Below are 22049 nucleotides of genomic sequence, written 5' to 3' on the forward strand. Positions count from 1 at the left end.
GTGGTTTTGGATAGCTGTTTAAAAGACAATCCTGAATGGTAACTTGGTCTGACTTAGTGAAGAATTCACAAGCAAAATTTGCTACTGTATCTTGTCATGCTGAATTTTAAAAACATCCGACCTTATAGATTATCTATAAAAATGTGAGAAGTTGGGCTTCCCTGGTGGCGCAGTGGTTGAGAGTCCGCCTGCCGATGCAGGGGACGCGGGTTCGTGCCCTGGTCCGGGAGGATCCCACATGCCGCGCAGCGGCTAAGCCCGTGAGCCATGGCCGCTGGGCCTGCGTGTCCGGAGCCTGTGCTCCGCAGCGGGAGAGGCCACAACAGTGAGAGGCCCGCATACCGCAAAAAAAAAAAAAAAAAAAAAAAAAAAAAAAAAAAAAAGTGAGAAGTATTAAATAATCTTTATTTGGCATTATACCTAAACCAGACTAAAATGCCTTTCATTAAGTAAAAGGCAACATTTTAGATACAGAGAATTTTGATTAAATTGGCATAGTTAAGACCAAAAAGAGAAAGTGGACATTGCCAGCTTATCGTTGGTCCTGGCCTTAACAGGCTAATGAACACAGCCTGAAGCACAGGTTAGTCTTACTCTGTTCAATGAGACAGTGAAGGGATCTTCTCAGTATTTAAATATATTAATATCACCAGTTATATAAATCTAAATATAAACACAGTCTCCTATGGGTTTTGAGATGGCATTTACCACCTCTGTGCGAAGTTGAACATTATTAATAAAGGCCAATCATATCTTTTTAAAAATAAATTGATTTATTTTTGTGTTGGGTCTTCGTTGCTGCACGAGGGCTTTCTCTCTAGTTGCGGTGAGCGGGGGCTACTCTTCATTGCAGTGCACGGGCTTCTCATTGTGGTGGCTTCCCTTGTTGCGGAGCAGGGCTCTAGGCACGTGGGCTTCAGTAGTTGTGGCTCACGGGCTCTAGAGCACAGGCTCAGTAGTTGTGGCTCACGGGCTCTAGAGCACAGGCTCAGTAGTTGTGGCGCACAGGCTTAGTTGCTCCGCGGCATGTGGGATCTTCCCGGACCAGGGATCGAACCCTTGTCCTGTGCATTGGCAGGTGGATTCTTAACCACTGTGCCACCAGGGGAGTCCCCCAATCATATCTATAGAAGGGGGAAATAGTGATGGCACTTGCTGAACTGGAATTACTATCAAAATTCATAAAGCTGATCATACTCATTTATCCACAAGCCAATCTTACTTAAGTCATGACTGTCCGACAGAAATATCCTATCAGCCATTCATGATCTGAATTCTGGTGTAAGAGATCAATTTAAATATGGTACACATAAAAAAGTCATGAGCTATTTCTGTTTTGTAGTAAATAAGGCAGTGGCCAAATATTACTCACTAGCGGCTTTTTTTGAGATAAGCTATCAAGTCTGTCCTTCCTGCCTTTTTCATACCAGCAAATATCATTTTTGTTCCAGGGATGTCCTTCCTGGGATTCTCCAAACACTCCATTCAATATCTCCTCTCCCCAGGTGATGCCTTTTGTTCTTGTTGACTTCTGTGTAAGAGAATCCAGGGACCTGACCTGTTTTTCACCCAAGTAGGCAATGGAAATTTGGCCCAGTCTTGTGCTTGGCTCTCCATTCCACGGTATGGCACTGGGAACATTTCAGAACAAAATCTTCTTGCCCGTCTCAACATCAGCCATTTTAAAATATGTTTTTTCATCACACGCTACACAGAGGTTCCCATTTGCAAACCAGACATCCCGTTCTCTAAGTACTTCATAAATGTTTTACTAAAGAAGTAACCAAGACATATGCAAAGATACAATTATAAGAGTACTCAACATACTGTATGTAACCTAGCTGTCTAACAATGGGGACTGAGCTAAGTAATGTGTCATACATCAAAAGATGAAACACAATAAGGTCACTGAAAATCAGGTTATAAAAAAATATCCAATGCCAGGGGAAAGTTTGTGATATGTTACGTTTAAAACATAGGGTAAAATGCAGTATATACGACATGACCTTACGTTTGTGAGGTATACACACACACACACACACACACACACTCCCAAATGTTAACAGTGGCTGGAAGGTTAAGGATGAGACAAAAATGACATTGACATATATGTAAGTGTTTGTGTCTGTGTGTGTGTCTGCGTTTCTGTATTTAAGCAAATCACCACATTAGCTATCTCTCAAGGCTCTGATCTCTATTAGGGATAATATATAACAAGTGCCATTTGTAAGGGAGAAGGAATAACTCTCCCAGTTAAAATTTCATTTTAACTGAAGTCTTGGTTCTTAATACATTACAATGAATAATTGTGGGGGAGAATTTCAGACCCTATGAGAGACCAGTGAGAAAGATATTTAGGTTGCATAGATGATTCTCAAGCCATACCACATAGTTAGCCATCTATTCTTCCTACCACATAGGCTATACATGAGCCCATGAAAAGAAGATTTAGATATAGAGAGATGGGAATCATCGACAGCTAGATAGTAACCGAAGCCCTAGGTGCTACAAGTCTGAAACAGGGAGAATGTGTACTGAGAAAAGAGAATAGCTTAAGACAGAATCACAAAGAACAACAGCATTAAGGAATAGGTCACGGAATAGTTGCTCACAAAGGCAAATGAAACCAGACAGGTAGGAAGAAAACCAGGAGTGTTCTCAAGCTAAGGGCAGAGAAATTTCCAGTAACAATGGTCAGTAGGGACAAATGCTACTGAGAGACCAAGTAAGATGAAACAGTAAGATAAAACAAAGGAATGTCTATTATAATTTAGTAACAAGGTATTTATTCATTTGGTGACCTTGGAAAGAATGCTTTCAATAGTGTGGTCGTGGCACAAGACATTTCAAAGAGTTGAAGAGTGAGTGGACATGATTACATACAGTGGTTTAAATATATGTTTTATCTCTGCTCTCATGAAATCCCACTGAAATGACAAAGAAAAAAAATCATAAACCCACAAAGACAGAATGGAAAAAGAGATGCAAGTAAGATATTGTCAACAAATGTCTGGAAACTAGAAAGGGATGGATGAGTGGTAACCAACAACAGAGCAGAGAAAGCTGAATTGGGAAGCCAAAAACATGAAGCTGATTTATTGCCACAGACAGTTGAAAGTTTGCATGAGGAACAGCAAGACCACAAGATCCACTCAACCACAGACCACCCCTCTCTCATCTTGACGCCATACTAAAAGCAGTCTTAAAACCCTTTCCCTGCTTGGCTCCTAGAATAATGACAGCCAGACTTGTACCCTTCATCCGTCTCCAGAAGCAGGAGATTGGTGGATTCCTTCCACGGGTAACTGTCCCAAGAGAAAACACCTACAGACAGGTCCACTCAATAAAAATCTGGCATTCCAGACTTCCCTGGTGGTGCAGTGGTTGAGAATCCTCCTGCCAATGCAGGGGACATGGGTTCCATCTCTGGTCCGGGAAAATCCCACATGCTGCACAGCAACTAAGCCCATGGCCACAACTACTGAGTCTGCGCTCTAGAGCCCGTGAGCCACACTACTGAGCCTGCGTGCCACAGGTACTGAAGCTGGCACGCCTAGAGCCTGTGCTCTGCAACAAGAGAAGCCACCGCAATGAGAAGCCCGTGCACCACAATGAAGAGTAGCCCCCGCTCGCCTCAACTAGAGAAAGCCCGCATGCAGCAACGAAGACCCAACACAGCCAAAAATAAAAATAAATAAAATAAAATTTTAAAAAACCTAGCATTCCTCCTTATAATCCTATAGCAAAGTTCACCAAGCAACAAACTGTTCCTACCCCCTCAGATCTTCCTGTCACCTTTTAGTCTTAAATTCAAACAGGCAGTGAAAAGCTCCCCAAACATTTAGGGAAAGACAGAAACTAACAGAGAAAAGGAACGTGGAGGAAACCAACACAAAGCAGTTTAGAAGAAAACTTTTTTAGTGATCATTAATATCATCAGGAAGATAAATAGTCTGTGTTCATAAAGCAAGGACAGAGTGCTAAAAAAGAAGCAAAGATCAAGAAAGAGCTCTTATAAATAAAAATATAAATACTTAAATTGAAATTTTAATAGGATGATTGGCTGAAAAATTAAGGAAACATCTTAGATCAAGAAGATAACATCATGGAAAGTAGGAGATAAACGATTTTTTTAAATTAGAGGGAAAATCAAGGGTGTCCAAAATCTGGCTAATTAGAGTCCCAGAAAGAGAGAAGAGAGAAGGGGAGGAAGTCCTTAGCAAATAATAAGACAGTTTCCCAGAACTAAAAGTCAGTAGTCTTTAGATTGGAAAGACTCACTTAGTGCCCAACAAAAATGAATAATAAAAGACACACACCAAGGCATATCTTGGTGAAATTTCAGGAAAAAAAGCAGATTAAAGATAAGACCTTCAAAGCTTCAGATTTTAAAATATAGGTCACATTCAAAAGATCAGGAATCAAAATAGCAGTAGAAGTTAGGAGACAATAGAGCCATGCCTTCAAAATTATAAGGAAAATTTATTTCCAACCTATCAAATTAGAAAATAAATTTAAAATATTATTTAAACAAAAAAGACTCAAATTTTTATTTACCTTGTACTCTTTCTTAGGAAGCTGTGGGAAAATTTGTTCCAGCAAAAGTTAAGGGAATAAAATGGTACATGAAGGGGAAATCAGGTGGAGCCCAATGGAGTCCCTAGTTAAGAACACAGAGCTGTGAATCCAAGGAGACCAAGTTGGTTGGAATTCACAGGGCAGAGTACTAGAGAGGAGAAAGCTGCACAGAAAGAATTCTGGGACCTTCAGAGGATTTGCCTCTAGTATTCAATAAAATACTGATCAACACATGCATATAAGGAAACTGCCCAATGCTAGAGAAAGAGTCACCCAAAAAGGTTAGAGGGAACAAACCCTAATGCTCACACAGGGCCAGGAATAGTGTATGTTCCCACCAGCCAGACCAGAAAAATCTCATGATTCATGGGGGACCTGGTAGCGTACTCAGAAGGGTCTTGCCTCAGTAGTGGGGAGAAATTTCCCCTGGACTAAACACTGCTTTGATCACACCTAACAAATCTTAAAAGCAAGACCTGAAAGGAACAAGCTATTTTCAAGTAACTTAACCGTGTCCCAGAACAAAGTTTAGGAATATTTATAGGAATACAAAAATATATAGTGCCCAATAAGATAAAATTCACATTGTCTGGCATCCAATAAAAATTAACCAGACATGCAAAGAAGCAAGAAAATAAAGCCCATACTAAGGAGAAAAAAGCAACTAGTTGAAACTGACCCAGATATTAGAATTAGACATTAAAGCAATTATTATAACTGTATTCCATATGTTCAAAAAGCTAGAGAACCCTGCTACCTTCCTGCTCATGCTTAGCAAATGACTTTGCCTCCTATTTTACAAAGAGAGGGGTAGATATGAAATGATAAATTCCTGAATTTCTCATACCAAACTGCTGGGCATACTGACATCCACATGCATTACTTCCGTCTTCCTTCTGGTTAAATGGAAGAGATGTCCCTTCATTTGTGCTTTGGCCACATACCTTCTTTTTTCCATAGCTTCAGTTTTGCCCCATCTCTAGCTGACCTGCTTCCACTTTTTTTAAAAAATTATTTATTTTTGGCTGTGTTGGGTCTCCGTTGCTGCTTGGGCTTTCTCTAGTCGTGGCGTGCAGGGACTACTCTTTGTTGCAGTGCACGGGCTTCTCATTGCAGTGGCTTCTCTTGTTGTGGAACACTGGCTCTAGGCATGCGGACTTCAGTAGCTGTGGTGTACAAGCTCAGTAGTTGGGGCGCATGGGCTTAGTTGTTCCACAGCATGTGGGATCTTCCCGGGACTAGGGATCGAACCCTTGTCCCCTTGCATTGGCAGGCAGGTTCTTAATCACTGCACCATCAGGGAAGTCCGACCTACATCCACTTTTAAACTCACTCACATCTCTCCTATCTAAAAAACTAATACCCACAACTTTCCTCTACCTCATAGTCATTCTAGCTACTGCCATATCTCTCTCCTTCTCTTCACAGCAAACTTCTTGAAAGAATTTTCATTTCTTCACCTCTAATTTACTCTTCTTAAACATTTGAAAGTTATTTATATTAACATAATACTTGTACCTAATTAAATAGTTAAATGTTGCTAATAGTTATACTGCAAGAAGTAGCAATCTCCTCTCATTCCCAATTTCTGCTCTCCAATAATAATAGTATTGAGCATTTACTTTGTGTTGGGCATTATTCCAAGCCTTTATAAGTACTAACTCATTTAACCCTCACAAAAACGTTATGAGAGAGACACTATTATCATTCCCATTTTGCAAATGAGAGAATGAGAATGAAGCCCAGAGAGGTTGTATGACTTCCCTAAGAGCAACCAACTAGTTTAGGGTCAGAGGCAGGATTCAAATCTAGGGAGTCTAGTGCTATAGTCTAGACTTAAGAAAGGCATGCACCTATCTATGTGGCCAGAAGTTTCTCTGCTCCTACACCAACACCAAAATAGAAAGCTCCAGCCCTGACTGGGCAGCAGAGAGCCATGGCATCACTAGGGCACATGGCTGGCTGTGCATTAGAAGAACTGGTAGGCTACAGAGACAGAGAGAAGGGTGCCAGAAATCCACAGGGCAATCTACCACACTGAGGCTTAGTAACTAGCCAGCTGGTAAAATCTTCAGGTGGCAGCTGCTACATATTGATACATGCCTGAACAGAATTAAGTGACTTTAAGCTGGTCCCTTTTCATAAGAGGAGGCATGCTGAAAGAACATAAGGAACTCACCTCTCAGCAATATTTTTGGCAGACTGGAGAAACCGTGCCTGGTCATTTTCTTTCAGGATATGCTCAGCTTGGTTGATGAGGACTGTTGAGCGTTCAAGACACTGGCGGCAATTAGCAACCTGCTGTGCCAACTTTCTCAGTTTCATAACCTTAAAGAATTAGCAAAAGAAAAATAAGATAACACATTCAGTGGTTAATTAAAAATGATAAAACAACATGAAGGAGATCTGCTGCAGTGATTCTAAAAATAAGACCTATTAACATCCCATGGTCCCTGTACTAAGCACTCACCTTGTCACCCTACCCACCATGTCTGTTTTGTTAACCCCTCATACCACCTACGGCCTGCTTACTTACCCTGCAACACAGTCATATACTCCAGGTTACCTACCTCCTCTTTTTATTGATCACATTAATTATTTTTATTATAAAAGCAATGCGTGGTCATTACAGAAAATTTAGAAAATAAAAAGTATAAGAAGAAACCCTACCACCCGGAGATCACCATTGTTGACACTTTATTGTCACATACATGTCTAATAAAAAGCACCTCCTTTTTCTTTATGAGTATCTACATTTCTATGTATATATTTCTCTAAGCATCTTTAAGCATACCTATGTGTTCACAGATCTGTGTTCTCAGACACTTCAGTTCCTGTGTGAGTTGGAACCACCCAGCATGGCACAAAGTAATGGTTATCACTCCAGGCTCTCATAACTTCTCACACTGTACACACAGCATGAGCTCATAATCACTATACTGACCAGCAGACCAGCAAGCGTAAAACCATAGCGCTGCATAGAGGCTCACACCTGAGCTTCTTGACCATGATTCTTCAGTTCCCATACTAAAAGCCTGGAAGTCTTCTCTCTCTCTCCTTCATCTTTTATATCTAATCAGTCGATGATTCCCATCATTTCCTTGCTAGCAATGCCTGTTATGCTCTTCCCTTCCGTTTGCGCTACCACTTCCCTGGTTAGGCCTTCATCAACTCATGCCAAGAATCATTCCTTAAGCCTCATAACATGCTTGCCTGACTTCAGTATCATCCCATTCTGATCTACACTGCACACTTCTGCAGTATCTATCAGTCTTCTCCCTTCCTAAGAAACTAGAATGATTTCCTAATGCCTTTTGGATTAAGCCCAAAGTCCTTACAATGGCAGTCATGATCCTTCTGTAATTCTGGTCCACATTTCTACCATTACTTTTTTTTCTTTTTGTATTGACTTATACCATATACACAGTAAAGCACCCAAATCTGAAGTGTACAACTCCATGATTTTTTTGCATATACACACACCCATGTAACTACCAACCAGGTCATGATATAGAACGTTTCCAACACCCCAGAACTGCCATCATTTTGACTGAATTCATAGCACTAGGCCAAATATTGCTTCTTCTTTGCCCATCTCCCTAAAACCTCATTTCTTCTTGCTTTCATGATCCAAGTTCAAACTGGAACCGTCGGGATGAAGCCTGGACATTTGTAAAGTCAACTCGGCCTTGGCCTCACTGAACTGCTGTGCTTTACCTTTGTCTCTTTGATTTTGACAGCAATCATTTGCTTCCTCTGCTGGATGATCTCTACCAATTCGTCACATTCTTCCATAAGCTTTGCCTCATGCATAGCAGTATTCACCTGCCAAGAAAGTCCAGAGTGTTACACAGTGATTTCTGCCTTTGTCCCCTGTGGGCTCTCAAAGGTTTGGACTGATAGCTAAACATGCATAACTTCTTCCATACCTCCCTCATAAGATCCACTCCTAGAAGAAGGGTAGAGATGATGATATTAATGATGCAAGGGCATTGAAGCACCACAGATAGGAAGCTCTCCGGCCTCTGGTAGATCATGATGGTTAATGGAGGCTGGGCAGAAGGGACAGATGAGATGGGGGCATATTATTCCCACTGTGAAATTCCCTTTACTCCAGCACCCTGTCCTCCTACTGTTCTTTTGGAAAGAGGGTAAGGAGATTTCAGTACATCAGGGAAAGAGGATCCCTCTCCACAGGCACAGGAATATTAAGATAACATTATAACAACATATTTGTATCATCCTAACAAAAGTGTTTTCAGTTTTCCTTGTTCCTTTCTAAAATATAGAAAATGTTTCCATTTTTAAATATATGAATGCATAGCTATATCTTCACATTAAATATATGATTGTGTAGATATATTCTCACATAGTTGTCATCATGTCTTAGTAGATATTTCTCACTTTGGGCTGTCCAGTATCTGAATACCTTTCCTTCTTGGGGATACTGGCTGTATCAAAATATCTTTACTGCCCAAGTCAGGGTAGGGGGTGAAAAAAAAAGCCACCATTCTTCATTGTCTTCCCGTGTACTGACTTCTTCTGCCCATCTCTATTACTGTTGACATTAGATGATATGAAGTCCCCAGCTGGGCTGAAATGAGAGCAGAGGATCTTTGGGCTGCCTAAGTGTAAAAGGAAAGGAAGGGGAAAGGAACTTACATTTTTAAGCATTTAATGTGTCAATTACTTTATATCGATAGATAAATTATTTCATATAATTATCAGAACCACTTTATAATACAGGAGCTATTCTTATTCCATTTCACAGATGTGAAAACTGAGGCTAAGAGAATTTCAGCAACTTGCTCAAGATTGCATGGCTGGGACGTGGTGAGACCAGTATTCAAACCAAGAAGCGTCAAGGGAAACCCCTGGGCTGGCGAGCTGGGCGGACAAGGTTCAGTTCCATTTCAGCAGCAGTCACACAGGGAAGCACAATCATTCCAAGAGTCTATTCAAGGATCACTCGAGTAGAGCTCTAAAAAGCCGAGGAATAGACAATGGGTTACTTGAGAGCACCAAAACTTAAGTGGCCAGACGTGCTTCATTAGCAAGGTTGGGCTGCATTTCCAATTGCTAGCCCTCTTCAAAGGGCTCCTTTACATACTCCCAAGCCCAGCAGCAAAATACCTGTCACTGGACCCTGCTGCCTCCTCTCTCACCCTCTAAGGTCCCTGCTGGCCAATTTTCTGTTTCTTACCTAACTGAAATAAAATATGCTTGCCGAATTTCAACCTTGTTTTGTTTTATTTCCACTTTCCAGGGGGCAAATGCCACAGTGAGAGCTTCCCTTTGTCCTGAATGAACAGTCCCACTCAGGCCATTCTAGTTTTTTTTTTTTTTCTCAGACTCCTCACTCTCTCCCTAAGTTGGATCTACCTTTCCAAGGCAGATAATATCACCCTCTCAAAGAACTCCCACTCATGTGAGAATAAGAGATTCATCTAGTGCTCCCTGGATCAGTGCTTACACTATTTGGAGACTTAGTTCCCATTTATAGTTTCCTTTTGAGGCTGCTGATGGTATAGTACACAGTGGTATGGGGCCTTGTTTCTTAAAATTCAGCCTTTGGACTAACCTTGACATAACACTCACTATATGCCAGGCACTGCCCTAATCAGTTTATGTACTAGCTCTCTCAATCATCAAAACAACCCTATGAAGGACGTACCATTAGCCCCATTTTACAGATGAGGAAACCTGAGCACAGAGAGACTAAGTGACTTGCTCAAGGCCACACGCCTAGTAAGTGGTAGAGATGGGATGTGAACCCAAGGAGTCTGACTTTAAGAGTCCACACCTTTAACCATCACACTAAACTGCCTCTCCAGTCTAGTGTAACAGAATCCTGTCTTCAGTTCCTGACAATCATTACCTCTTCTGCACCATCCATCTTTATTCTGTCATCCCATTCTGATTATTCTTTTCAGGCTACCTGTTGTTCCCCTAGAAGGCCATGCACATCCAATGTCTTGTGCCTTTGCTCAAGACTCTCCTTTCACTTGGAAAGTCACTTCATTATTTGTTTGTTGAATAAAGTTCTACTTATCTTTCCAAGCCCAGCTCAAAGATCGTCACTTCTGAAACTTTTTCTCACCTGCTTGGATACAATTGGTTCCCTATTTATATTCCCATCGCACTTTATATATAATTCTATTATACCATTTACTACGTTACAGGAATTTATTAGTTTGTCTTCCCTGATCAAACATGAGTTCTGGAGGCCAGGGGCTGTGTCGTATTTGTTGATATCTCCAGCATAGTGACTGGCGTGTGGTCGGTGTTCAGTAAATATTTGTTGCATTGAATTGAATGGGGGGCAGTATCTCACTGCTTGCCAGACATGTCCACTTGGTTACTCAAGTTACCCTAAACTCAGTATGTCTAAAAACAAACTCATCACTTTCCCTCTAAATACAGCTTCCACCTCTGATTTCCTCTTTTTGGTTATTTCTACTATCATTATTGCACTTGCTCAGGTTCAGTTACCTACTTCTCCCTCATCCCCCACATAAATTCACAGCAGTCCTGCCAGAGTCCTACCCTCCTTTTCTTTTCAATCTCATTAAAGTTCTTCTGGTAATACAATGAGGCTCTGGGCCAGGGAAACAATAAATTGAAGCCCTTATCATCTTTTTGGACTATTATTGTAAAAGCCTCATTAATTCATCCCCTTACCTCTAGAATCTTTCCTTTGTAACTGCCCCCCGTAATCCACCTTACACCCTGAAACCAGGGAAAATCATCACCATCTTCATCATCAACCATGTATTAATCATCTCTTGTGTGCAATGCATTATGCTCAGGCCCTGCCCTCAATAAATGTGCAGCCCAAAGGGTGAAAAGGGCTTCAGCTTATTGGTTCCTTGGCCAATTTTATGGGGGAAAGCCTCATACATATAAAGCAAACAAGTCAAGTTAGCATAAGTGAAATATCAATGAGTGGTGAAGGCTATAATCTACAGAAATTGAAGGGAAAGATCACTCTCAGTGGGGAAGTGGAGAAAAGACTCTTGAATGAAGTGGGACTTGAACTGAGCCTTGGAGATGGATAGGACTCAGATTTAAAAGGTGAGAAGGAGGGAAATTTTGAGCCAAGCTAATGAGATTGAACCCTACTCTTTAGACAATATGGTATCTTTGAAAATTTGGGAAGGGGGGAGAGGGTAAGATGGTGGGAAAATGACCATAATTAAATTTTTTAAGAAGATGAACTGGGATTAATGTGATTGGGGGTAATCGTAAGCATGGGGACAATTTAGGAGGCTATTGTGATGTGAACAGGGCCTAGCCAAGGAGGGTAACAGGAACTGAAAGGAAAGGTCAAATATGAGACGTACCCCCTTGCCTGAAAATTTCCAATTAGACAGCAAGCTCCTTGAGGAAAGGTTTTATGGCACTTTGTTTCTCCCACTGTAACAGACACAATGCCTTAAACATAACAAACACTTAAGAAACATTTACTGATGGATTTAGCAAAGTGAAAAATCAAAATAGGAATGGCAAACATTAGAAAATATACTATAGTAAATGCATTTTGTAGAGAAAATGTAGGTTGAAGTGAGGGAGCTTGGGTGGGGTTTGGACAGTTGCATCAGGCAAGATAAAACAGCCAGATGCAACTAGTAGAGCAGAAAGTTGGCTGAAGAGGCAAAATCCCAAACTAAAGGTAAAGCAGTGACATTAAAATCTTTCCATGTCAAGAAGCAGCCCGAAAGAGCAGGGTCCTTAAGTGTTTTCTGAACAGGAAATACTCCAGGGAAAATCCGTCTTCATGATGTGAATAAAACTTCTCAAATTGCTTGGAAGGCACTTGAAAGCCCTGGTATTTTCCTTGTTTGCAGTTTTCTTTGAAAATACAGTGAGGTATTTCACTTGCTTATTAACCCTCAGCTGAAAACAACTGCGGTAATCTTGATAAGCATTCTTAGTTGGTTGATCTGTTGGTTGGTTCATTGGTTAGTTGGTTGGTGGTTTGTGGAAGACTCAAGATTTTTATTTGAAGTTTGTTCTTTGGTTTAGATTAGTGGATTTGACTAAATGGCGTTATGTCTGTGGAAAAATCTATCCTCCCTGAAAATACCATTAGAGTACTCTTGGCAACTTACTTGTGTAAAGGAAGGGCAGTTTCTGATGTTTAAGACTGAGTCTCAGCATCAGTCTTCCAAGGCCTAAGAACTAGGGAACATGGGCCTTCCTGTTAAGCCTCCAGATCTTTTCTGCTCTGTGCCCTCTTCTTTCCTCCCAAAGGCAGCAAGAATTTGACTCTCATGTTTCTTTCTAACTGCCCACCCTACTCTGTTCCCCGTAGTTCTTTCCTACCTCCCAGCCCAAAGATTAAACCCAGAGTCAGACCTAGTCTTCCCCAATTTCCATCCTTCCCTGACACAAAGACACACATTCCCTACTTGAATGATTCTCTTGCTGGTCACTACAAGGAAATCAATACATAGGGGTTCACAAAAGCCACAAGTTGCCAAGGTTTAAGAGACTGCAAAAAGTTATTTTGGTCATTGTTCCTGTTCCCTATTGAAATGTAAATGGACTAACCTTTTACCCTTCCCTTCTTTTAGAGAGCTTATTTCATAGTTTCTTGGGAGATCTCCCACACACTCATTCTATAGGTCTTTTATCTCTGGGTTTTAAGTTCATCAGCCTTCCCTCCAGCCCACCCCGAGGAGAAACTTCACCACTCATACCCTCCCCTCAGCTCAGTCACGTCCATCAGTCCTGCAGAGCACCACACTGGAGTTCAGGAGGAACTGAGATTTCATGTTCAGGTGGAACAATATGTATGAAATAGTGGATGAGCCCTCTACCCAGACTCAAGTGCAATTTATTTACATGGTAATAGAACTCCTCCTTGGCATCTCCATCTTAGTGTACTCCACTCTAAAAGGTCAATGCCAGCTTAGTTTATTTCCTCGACTTCCCTGGTGGCACAGTGGTTAAGAATCTGCCTGCCAATGCAGGGGACACGGGTTCGAGCCCTGGTCCGGGAAGATCCCACATGCCGCGGAGCAACTAGGCCCCTGTGCCACAACTACTGAGCCTGCGCTCTAGAACCCACGAGCCACAACTACTGAAGCCCGTGTGCCACAGCTACTGAAGCCCGCGCTCAGAGAAGCCACAGCAACAAGAAGCCCGCACACCGCAACGAAGAGTAGCCCCCACTCGCCGCAACTAGAGAAAGCCCGCGCGAAGCAACGAAGACCCAGCGCAACCAAAAATAAAATAAATAAATAAATGATTATTTCCTGAAACCTTCTGCCCAAATAGATCTTCCCCTTCCACCTAGGAGATTTTGAAACGCCAGCATTAAAGATCATTTGGAAATGTTTTTATTTCAGCAAACACTTATTGAGTGCCCACACCACATACAAGGGTTCCTGAGTGGGACCAAAATGATGAAAAAGACTCAGCTTCTGCCTTCAAGGCACTCAGAGTCTAGTGCAAAAGATGAGTGTGAATTCAGCTAGTTACAATTTAATGAATAGCAGAACAAGCAATAGAATACAAACACAACTCTAGGACAGCATAGAGAAGGGAAAATAATTTGGCCTGTGGAAAAGGACAGTCAGGGGATTAGGGAAGGTTTCATGTAGCTGAGCTGGTCTTGAAGGATGAACAAGATTTGGGCAGGCAGAAATGAGGTTTATGGGGAGAGAATTCCAGGCAGAGAGAATACTATAAATAGCATGAGCAAAAACACGGGCAGGAAAGCAAACAACATGTTTGGGTAAAGCAGATCAGCCTGACAGATGCAAGGGAGGGAAATAAGGTTAGAAGCGGAGACTGCAGATATATTATGGAAAGCTGCACTGTCATTTGGAGTCTTTGAACGTACCTGGATAAAGTGTCTGGATCTTAATGCCATAGTAACACCTTAACCATCTTAGTTGAGAACAAGGTGGAGAGAAAAAGCAGGCATAGTATTCCAAAAAGTGGAAGGGCACAACAAATTTCTCACTTCCCATTCTTGCCCAGGAGCACCCAGGTGACCACTGCCCCACCTTCTCAGACTCCAAAATGTCAGAGAAAAGAGCCTGAGGGCTTCATTCTACACGCAGCCACTTTCTGTGCAAAGGAGATGAGAAGGAAAAGTGAGAGGTAAATTGAACATCTGACGAATTATCAAGGAATTGTTACGAACAACTCTGTCACCTTGCTGAGCTGCAAAGAATTCATTACTCTCATAACGATGCAGTCAAGAAAACACAATGTTCTCTCTGTTTCTATGAGTTCAGGTTTTTTTTATATTCCTTGATTATACTTAACAAGACTATATTGTATACTTGAAAGTTGCTATGAGAGTGGATCTTAAATATTCTCACCACACACACACAAACACACACACACACACACATACAGGTAACTATGTAAGGTGAGGAATGTATTAACTTTCTTGTGGTAATCTTGTGATATATTAGCATATCAAATCATTGTACACCTTAAACTTACACAATGTTTTCTGTCAATTGTATGTCAATGTTATATATGTCAATTATATGTGATATATATCAATTAAAACACAATGTTATATGTCAATAAAGCTGGGGGAGAAACGAAATCACAATGTTTATGATACAGATGTTGCACTTACTGTGGCAGCATCTAAGCTAAGGTGTTAATCCAGATCACACTTTAAAGGACACCATCACACACACCACCACCTCTGCAGCCCTTTGTATAAGGAAGGTTCAAATGTATAAAAGGAAGAGGAAGACGAGACTACCTTCTTTTTCGTTTTCCAAAGCAAAACACTGCAACATTTCAAAGATGATTCTGCCAGCTTTACATAAAAATAACTAAATGAAGTAGGGCTGTTTTTATGAATTTTATCTGTTCATTGGATTTGGAGGGAGGGGGTCACTTAACAGACTGGCAGACATGTAAAACTATTAATAGGATTTTCAGTCCCCTGTACTGGAGTAACTACAGCTTAGGAGACAAAAAAATTAAAAATTCCTGAGGCATAGTTAAGCGACCTACTGCCTCAGTGCTTAAGCTTAATTTTTTGGCAGAGGAGTGGATGAGGGGTTGCAGGGTAGAGGTAGGTGGGGGATGTGAGTGGATCACACACACTAGAAAAGTAGTGTGGCTGAGAAGGTAGCAGCCAGGCCATCTCCTGAAGTGTAAGAACCCTAGTGTATTGGGCCCAGGGATCCATGCTGTGGGAGGCCTTGAGACAGACATGGACAGACACGTTTCCTGTCAGCTTGTGGGTGCTTACGATGTGCTAGGTGCTGTTCTAATTGCTTCATATATTTTAACTCATTTACTTCTCCCACTTACCCTATGAAGTTGGCACTGTTGTTATCATTGCCATTTTACAAAAGAAACTGAGAAACGCAGAGGTTATGTAATTTGCCCAAGGTCATACATACAACTAGTAAATGGCAGAGCCAGAATTGGCCTTCCGGCAGCCTGGCTCTTGTCTGTGATTTAACCAGCGTGCGTGCATGCGTGCGTGTGTGTGTGCGCGTGCGCGCACGTGTGTGTGTGTGTGTGTGTGTGTGTGTGTGTGTGTGTGTGTGTGAGAGAGAGAGAGCGAGAGAGAAAGAGAGAGAGAGAGAAACAGAGACAGAGAAAATGTGTTCATAAACATACTTCTTTTCCTCTCAGAGTTGCCTCTCAAGATAATCACATTCCTTAGAGTTAACTATTACAAACATTTTGTGTAATTCCTTCCTGATTTTGAAAATAATATATAGTATAAAAATGCATATAATGTAACATTTAAAATATATAATGCGGGGCTTCCCTGGTGGCGCAGTGGTTGAGAATCCGCCTGCCGATGCAGGGGACACAGGTTCGTGCCCCGGTCCGGGAAGATCCCACATGCCGCGGAGTGGCTGGGCCCGTGACCATGGCCGCTGAGCCTGCGTGTCCGGAGCCTGCGCTCCGCAACGTGAGAGGACACAGCAGTGAGAGGCCCGCGTACCGCAATAATAATAATAATAATATTTAAAAATATAAAATAAAATAAAAATAAATAAAATAAAATATATAATGCACACACGTGTGTATCAACACATACACGTATTCCATATTTATTTTACCCTGAGTTTAACTAACAAAAATTTTGGCAACAGAGAGGACAATTTGCTCCATATACATGCCTTAGGAATGGCCCTGTGCCATGTGGCAATTCTGTGTTGGTTTTAGACTCCTTTCTCCTCAGAGACTAGACCTCCAAGCCTTGGTAGCCTTAGGGTTAGTTACTTTCTCCCCCATATTCTCTTTCCACACAAGGTTGCTGTTTAGAACACGCAAGAAGTAGCAGAGGCATAATCTAGGTTTGCACCTGGGATTCTATATATATAGCTATAAATCCTACGTGAAATGAGGCAGAAACCTCCTTTCTATCTCTTCAGAACCACCTAACTGTCAGATCTTAAAAAGACTGAAGAAATCATCAATTCCTAGCCCCTCACTTTACAGATAGAAACATGAGGCCTAGAGAGGAGAAGGGCTTACCCAACATCATATTACTGATCAATGACAGGGCAAGGCTGGAGCAAGATCCTTTGACTCCCCATCCAGTGTTCTTCCTACTCTACTGCTTGTTTTGTGAAGCACAGCACTTGCTTATAACCCCCTCTGAAGATATAAAACTCTGTAGACCTCACCCTTGTGTATTTACCCTAGAAATATGAACACGTATGTCTAAACAAAAAAAAAAAAAACTTGCATGAATGTTTATAACAGCTTTATTTGTATTAGCCAAAAACAACTGAAATGCTCTTCAGTGGAGGCATGAATAAACAAATTGTTGAACATCAACAATAAAATTTGTTAAAACTATTGATACACACAACTTAAACATGTATCTCAGAGGCGTTATGATGAGTGGCATAAGCGAATCATAATATGTCACATAGAGTAAGATTCCATTTATATAACATTCTACAAATTACATAGTGATGAAGAACAGATCAGTGGTTGCAAGGGGGCAGATGTGACGACAAAGAGTTTGCACCCCAGAGGCTTTTGGGGGTGATGAAACTGTATTGTTCTGATGATAGTGGTGATTACAAGAATCTATATATGGGATAAAATTCATGGAAATACACATACTCCCCCGCCCCCCAAAGTTTGAGTACATGTAAAAACTGGTGAAATTTGAATGAGGTCTGTAGTTTGCTTAGTAGAATATTGTACCAATGACAATTTCCTAATTGCACTAGTTACCTGGTTATGAAAGATATTAACACCGGGGAAGAGAAAATGAATGGTATGTTGGAACTCTATTATTTTAGCAAATTCTTTTCTTTAGTTTTTTAAAATATTTTTTTAATTTTTTTTTTTTTTTTTTTTTTTTGCAGTATGCGGGCCTCTCACTGTCGTGGCCTCTCCCGTTGCGGAGCACAGGCTCCGCGGCCATGGCTCACGGGCTTAGTTGCTCCGCGGCATGTGGGATCTTCCCGGACCAGGGCACGAACCCGTGTCTCCTGCATCGGCAGGCGGATTCTCAACCACTGCGCCACCAGGGAAGCCCTGTTTTTTTAATTTTTAAGTTGCTAGATTTTAATGATCTTTTACAGTTCCCTTTTTGATACAAGAACTTATTTTAACATATTTTATTGGAGTATAATTGCTTTACAATGTTGTGTTAGTTTCTACTGCATAAAAAAGTGAATCAGCTATATGTATACATATATCCCCATATCCTCTCCCTCTTGCATCTCCCTCCCACCCTCCCTATCCCACCCCTCTAGGTGGTCACAAAGCACTGAGGTGATCTCCCTGTGCCATGCAGCTGCTTCCCACTATCTATTTTACATTTGGTAGTGTATATATGTCAATGCTACTCTCTCACTTCGTCCTAGCTTACCCTCCCCCTCTCCCTGTGTCCTCAAGTCCGTTCTCTACATCTGTGTCTTTATTCCTGTCCTGCCCCTAGGTTCTTCATGACTTTGTTTTTTAGATTCCATATATATATATGTTAGCATACAGTATTTGTTCTTCTCTTTCTGACTTACTTCACTCTGTATGACAGGCTCTAGGTCCACCCACCTCACTACAAATAACCCAATTTCGTTCCTTTTTATGGCTGAGTAATATTCCATTGTATATATGTGCTACATCTTCTTTATCCATTCATCTGTCAATGGACACTTAGGTTTATTTTAGCAACCTCTATATGAGCTTAAACTTATTTCAAAATTTAAAAGAAAAAGAAAAAAGGTAAGCTGGGATGAAGTGAGAGAGTGGCATGGACATATATACACTACCAAACGTAACATAGATAGCTAGTGGGAAGCAGCCGCATAGCACAGGGAGATCAGCTAAACTTATTTCAAAATTTAAAAGAAAAAGAAAAAAGGTAAGCTGAGATGAAGTGAGAGAGTGGCATGGACATATATACACTACCAAACGTAACATAGATAGCTAGTGGGAAGCAGCCGCATAGCACAGGGAGATCAGCTCGGTGCTTTGTGACCACCTAGAGGGATGGGATAGGGAGGGTGGGAGGGAGGGAGACGCAAGAGGGAAGAGATATGGGAACATATGTATATGTATAACTGATTCACTTTGTTATAAAGCAGAAACTAACACACCATTGTAAAGCAATTATACTCCAATAAAGATGTTAAAAAATAATAATAAAATAAAAATAAATTAATTAATGGAAACTTCCTTTTAAAAAAAAAAGAAAACTCTAGATGTCCCACAATGATTTAGGCAGGTCTGGTGAACCAACATTTATGTATTTTTCTGAAGTTATAACTAATATGTCTTCAGGCCTTTGCTCAAATGGCATCTCATCTCATACTCCACTTTGCACCCTGGTTTATATTTATCCATAACACTTATAACCTCTAATAAAAATATATTTGTTTATTGTGTGTCTCCCCCAACTAGAATGTAAGCTTCTTAAAGTTAAGGACTTTGTTTTGGTTCACTACACCTAGAATAATGCCTGGCACACTGTGGGTACTCAACAAATATCTGTTGAATTAATGAATGAATGTTGGCCCTGAAATAAAGGACAAATGCAAAATTGTATACTAGATTACATTTTTCCATTACATGAGACAAATTTCCCTTAACGTTTTCTTTTTACACAATTACTCAAAATGGTAATTTTGTTCTGTCATTTACATATTGTTTGCTGCATTATGGAAGATTAGGAAAGATATCAGAATCAACCTGGGTGCTAGGAGATCACATATTCTGAAACGGTTCTTCACCCAGTGTTAAAAGAAAGAAAAAGTTACCTCCTCTGGATGATCGGCTGTGCTTTACTCACCCTTATGATGCATAAAAGATTATACTTACAACAGTCAGCCACCAGAGGGTACTGTTTATTCAGTTATCCTTTCTCAATACCTACTGTGTACCAAGCCATGTGCTGGGTATAAAAAAGTGGATACGACACAGTACCCGCTCTCAGAGTTTGCAGTCTGGTGGGGAGATAGATCAGTACATAGAAGTACTATGACAGAAGTATGCATAGGGTGTTCCAGGTACACGGGGTAAGAAGAGAGAGAGAAGTATAGAGCATGTGTGATGGCTCCCTGGAGGAGGTGATGCCTGAGCTGAGTCTTAAAAGACAAGTAGCAGTCAGCCAGGAGAAAAGGGGAGGAGTGGAAGTTCTGTGAGGGCAGGAGCCATGTTCACACTGTGTTCCCAATGCCTGGCCCAAGGCAGAAATATGCTTAAATATCTGTGGAATGAATGAATAAATTATAAAAGTGCAGGTAGTAAAAAGCACATGCTAGAGGTAGGTAGGGTCCAGATCATGATAGGTCTTATAAATCTTTCTCTTAATGCTGATGGAGAACCATTGAAGGGTTTGTGGTAGGGGAGTGACATGTGGGCTTTTCAGTTTAAAAAGTTCATTCCCACAACAATGTGGAAAATGGATTAGAGGGAGGACAGCATGAGTCAGAGAGACCAGTTAGGAAATCACGGTTTCCAAAATGAATATGGCATGGTCATGGCCACTGCCTTTAAGAAGTTTAGAGTCCAATGAAGGACACAAAACAGAATCAGGTAATTCTAATACAGCAAAGCAGGCAGTGTAACAGAGGTGATGCACTGGCCACTCTGCCCAAGGTCATGCAGCTAGTAGGTGGCGGTGGAGCCAGTACCAGAAACCAGGTTTCCTGATTCCGAGTCTAGGGCGTTTCCCCAAGTGCTCCTTTTAACTGCCTTTCACAACCACAGAACTATGTAAGAGAAAGAGATCTGGGCGAGCCAATGAAAGATTATGCCTTCTTTAGCCTCAGACTAGACTTTGGGGAGCATTTAGCCCTTCTTTGTACTCAAGTCTGGCATAAGCATCCCTCCCCAAGACCTTTGTTTCTGGGAGATGGCTTTGGTATCCTGATACTTCCTATATACATACACAACAAGGAATCTACTGTGAGAGCCAAGGAAATTCACACTCTGACAGCTAAGGTCAGGGAAGCCATAAGTCTGAGAAATAAATCATTCTTTATGAGACAGGGGACTTCAGAGGACAAAAGGGAAAAAAAAAAAAACTGGTTCCATGTTCAGAAAAGGAAGATGGCCACTAGAAAGAGCAGGGGCCCAAGTGGAAGAGTGACAAGAGCTGAAGAAGAGCCTATATTGCTTTCTAAGCTGCGGAGGGTGGAGGAGTTGGGGAGTAGGGAAAGAAGACAGAGAAGCACCAGGAAAGAGCCTCAGGACACGGACCTGAAAAATTCTATACGAGAGCATCAGTGAAAAAGGAGACTCCAGAAAAATGTCCAGTTCCGTGAGTAGGTAACAAAGATGGCTTGAGAACGTATTTCCAGGGGTTCCCAACTGCCTCATGAGCCAGGACAGAGACCAGAGCTAAGGAGTTTCTATGTGGGAAAGCGCAAGGAGATAAAGGGGTCCTGAGGAGAGCTCTTGGTCAGGCTATCTTGGTGGGGATGGGGTTGGGGATGGAGAGAGACAGAGAGACTGAGAGAGAGCGTGCGCGCGCGTGCGCACACACGCACACACACACACACACACGCGAGCACTCTCTGGGAAGGATCCCTGGGTGTCCTGGGGTAGGGGTTTATCTTTACTGAACCAAAAGCCAAACTGAAAATTGTTAAAAGAATGGGTTTTGAAGTCAGACCTGAAGTTTAGCCTCAGGTTAGCCTCCTAGGTCTGCTACTTACCAACGACCTGTCTGGTCTTGGGCAAGCAGCCTAAGCTTCCTCTTCTGTAAATTAAGATGATACTAGTATCTAGCCTCATAGGGTTTTGGACATGCTTATTAGATTAGACAACAGAAATAAAGCACCTAATACATTTTCTTATATATAATAGGTAGTCAAATAGTTGGTTTGTTTTTTTTTTTTTTTTTTTACTACTGCTCTGATGATGATGATGACTGTGATTACTATTGCTAAAACCACTACATCTTCTGGGGTTTTCTGCTGAACAAGCAAGCAAGCACTGTTTTATCATCTGGTTTATTTTTATTCAGTTTCTGCATCTTTTTTTGCTTTCTGGAACAT

The 22049-nt window shown here is 41.3% G+C and overlaps 1 protein-coding gene and 1 pseudogene across 8 annotated transcripts in view; both read right to left on the bottom strand.

Moving 5' to 3' along the window:
- Nucleotides 1-22049, bottom strand: part of MID2 (midline 2) — a 95539-nt gene that overhangs the window by 13187 nt on the left and 60303 nt on the right. For 6 of the 8 annotated variants that reach the window (XM_059051338.2, XM_067023228.1, XM_059051343.2 and 3 more), the window contains exons 4-5: nt 8296-8403; nt 6758-6906 (exon numbers count right to left, since the gene is read on the bottom strand). In XM_059051338.2, coding sequence (XP_058907321.1) covers nt 6758-6906; nt 8296-8403 — 257 coding nt within the window. The remainder of the gene's footprint in view (nt 1-6757; nt 6907-8295; nt 8404-22049) is intronic. The other 2 variants (XM_067023230.1, XM_067023229.1) reach the window with 1 other exon arrangement.
- Nucleotides 1372-1681, bottom strand: LOC131748811 (cytochrome c pseudogene; annotated as a pseudogene).

The sequence above is a fragment of the Kogia breviceps genome, chromosome X, assembly GCF_026419965.1.
Source record: "Kogia breviceps isolate mKogBre1 chromosome X, mKogBre1 haplotype 1, whole genome shotgun sequence".
NCBI lineage: Eukaryota > Metazoa > Chordata > Mammalia > Artiodactyla > Physeteridae > Kogia > Kogia breviceps.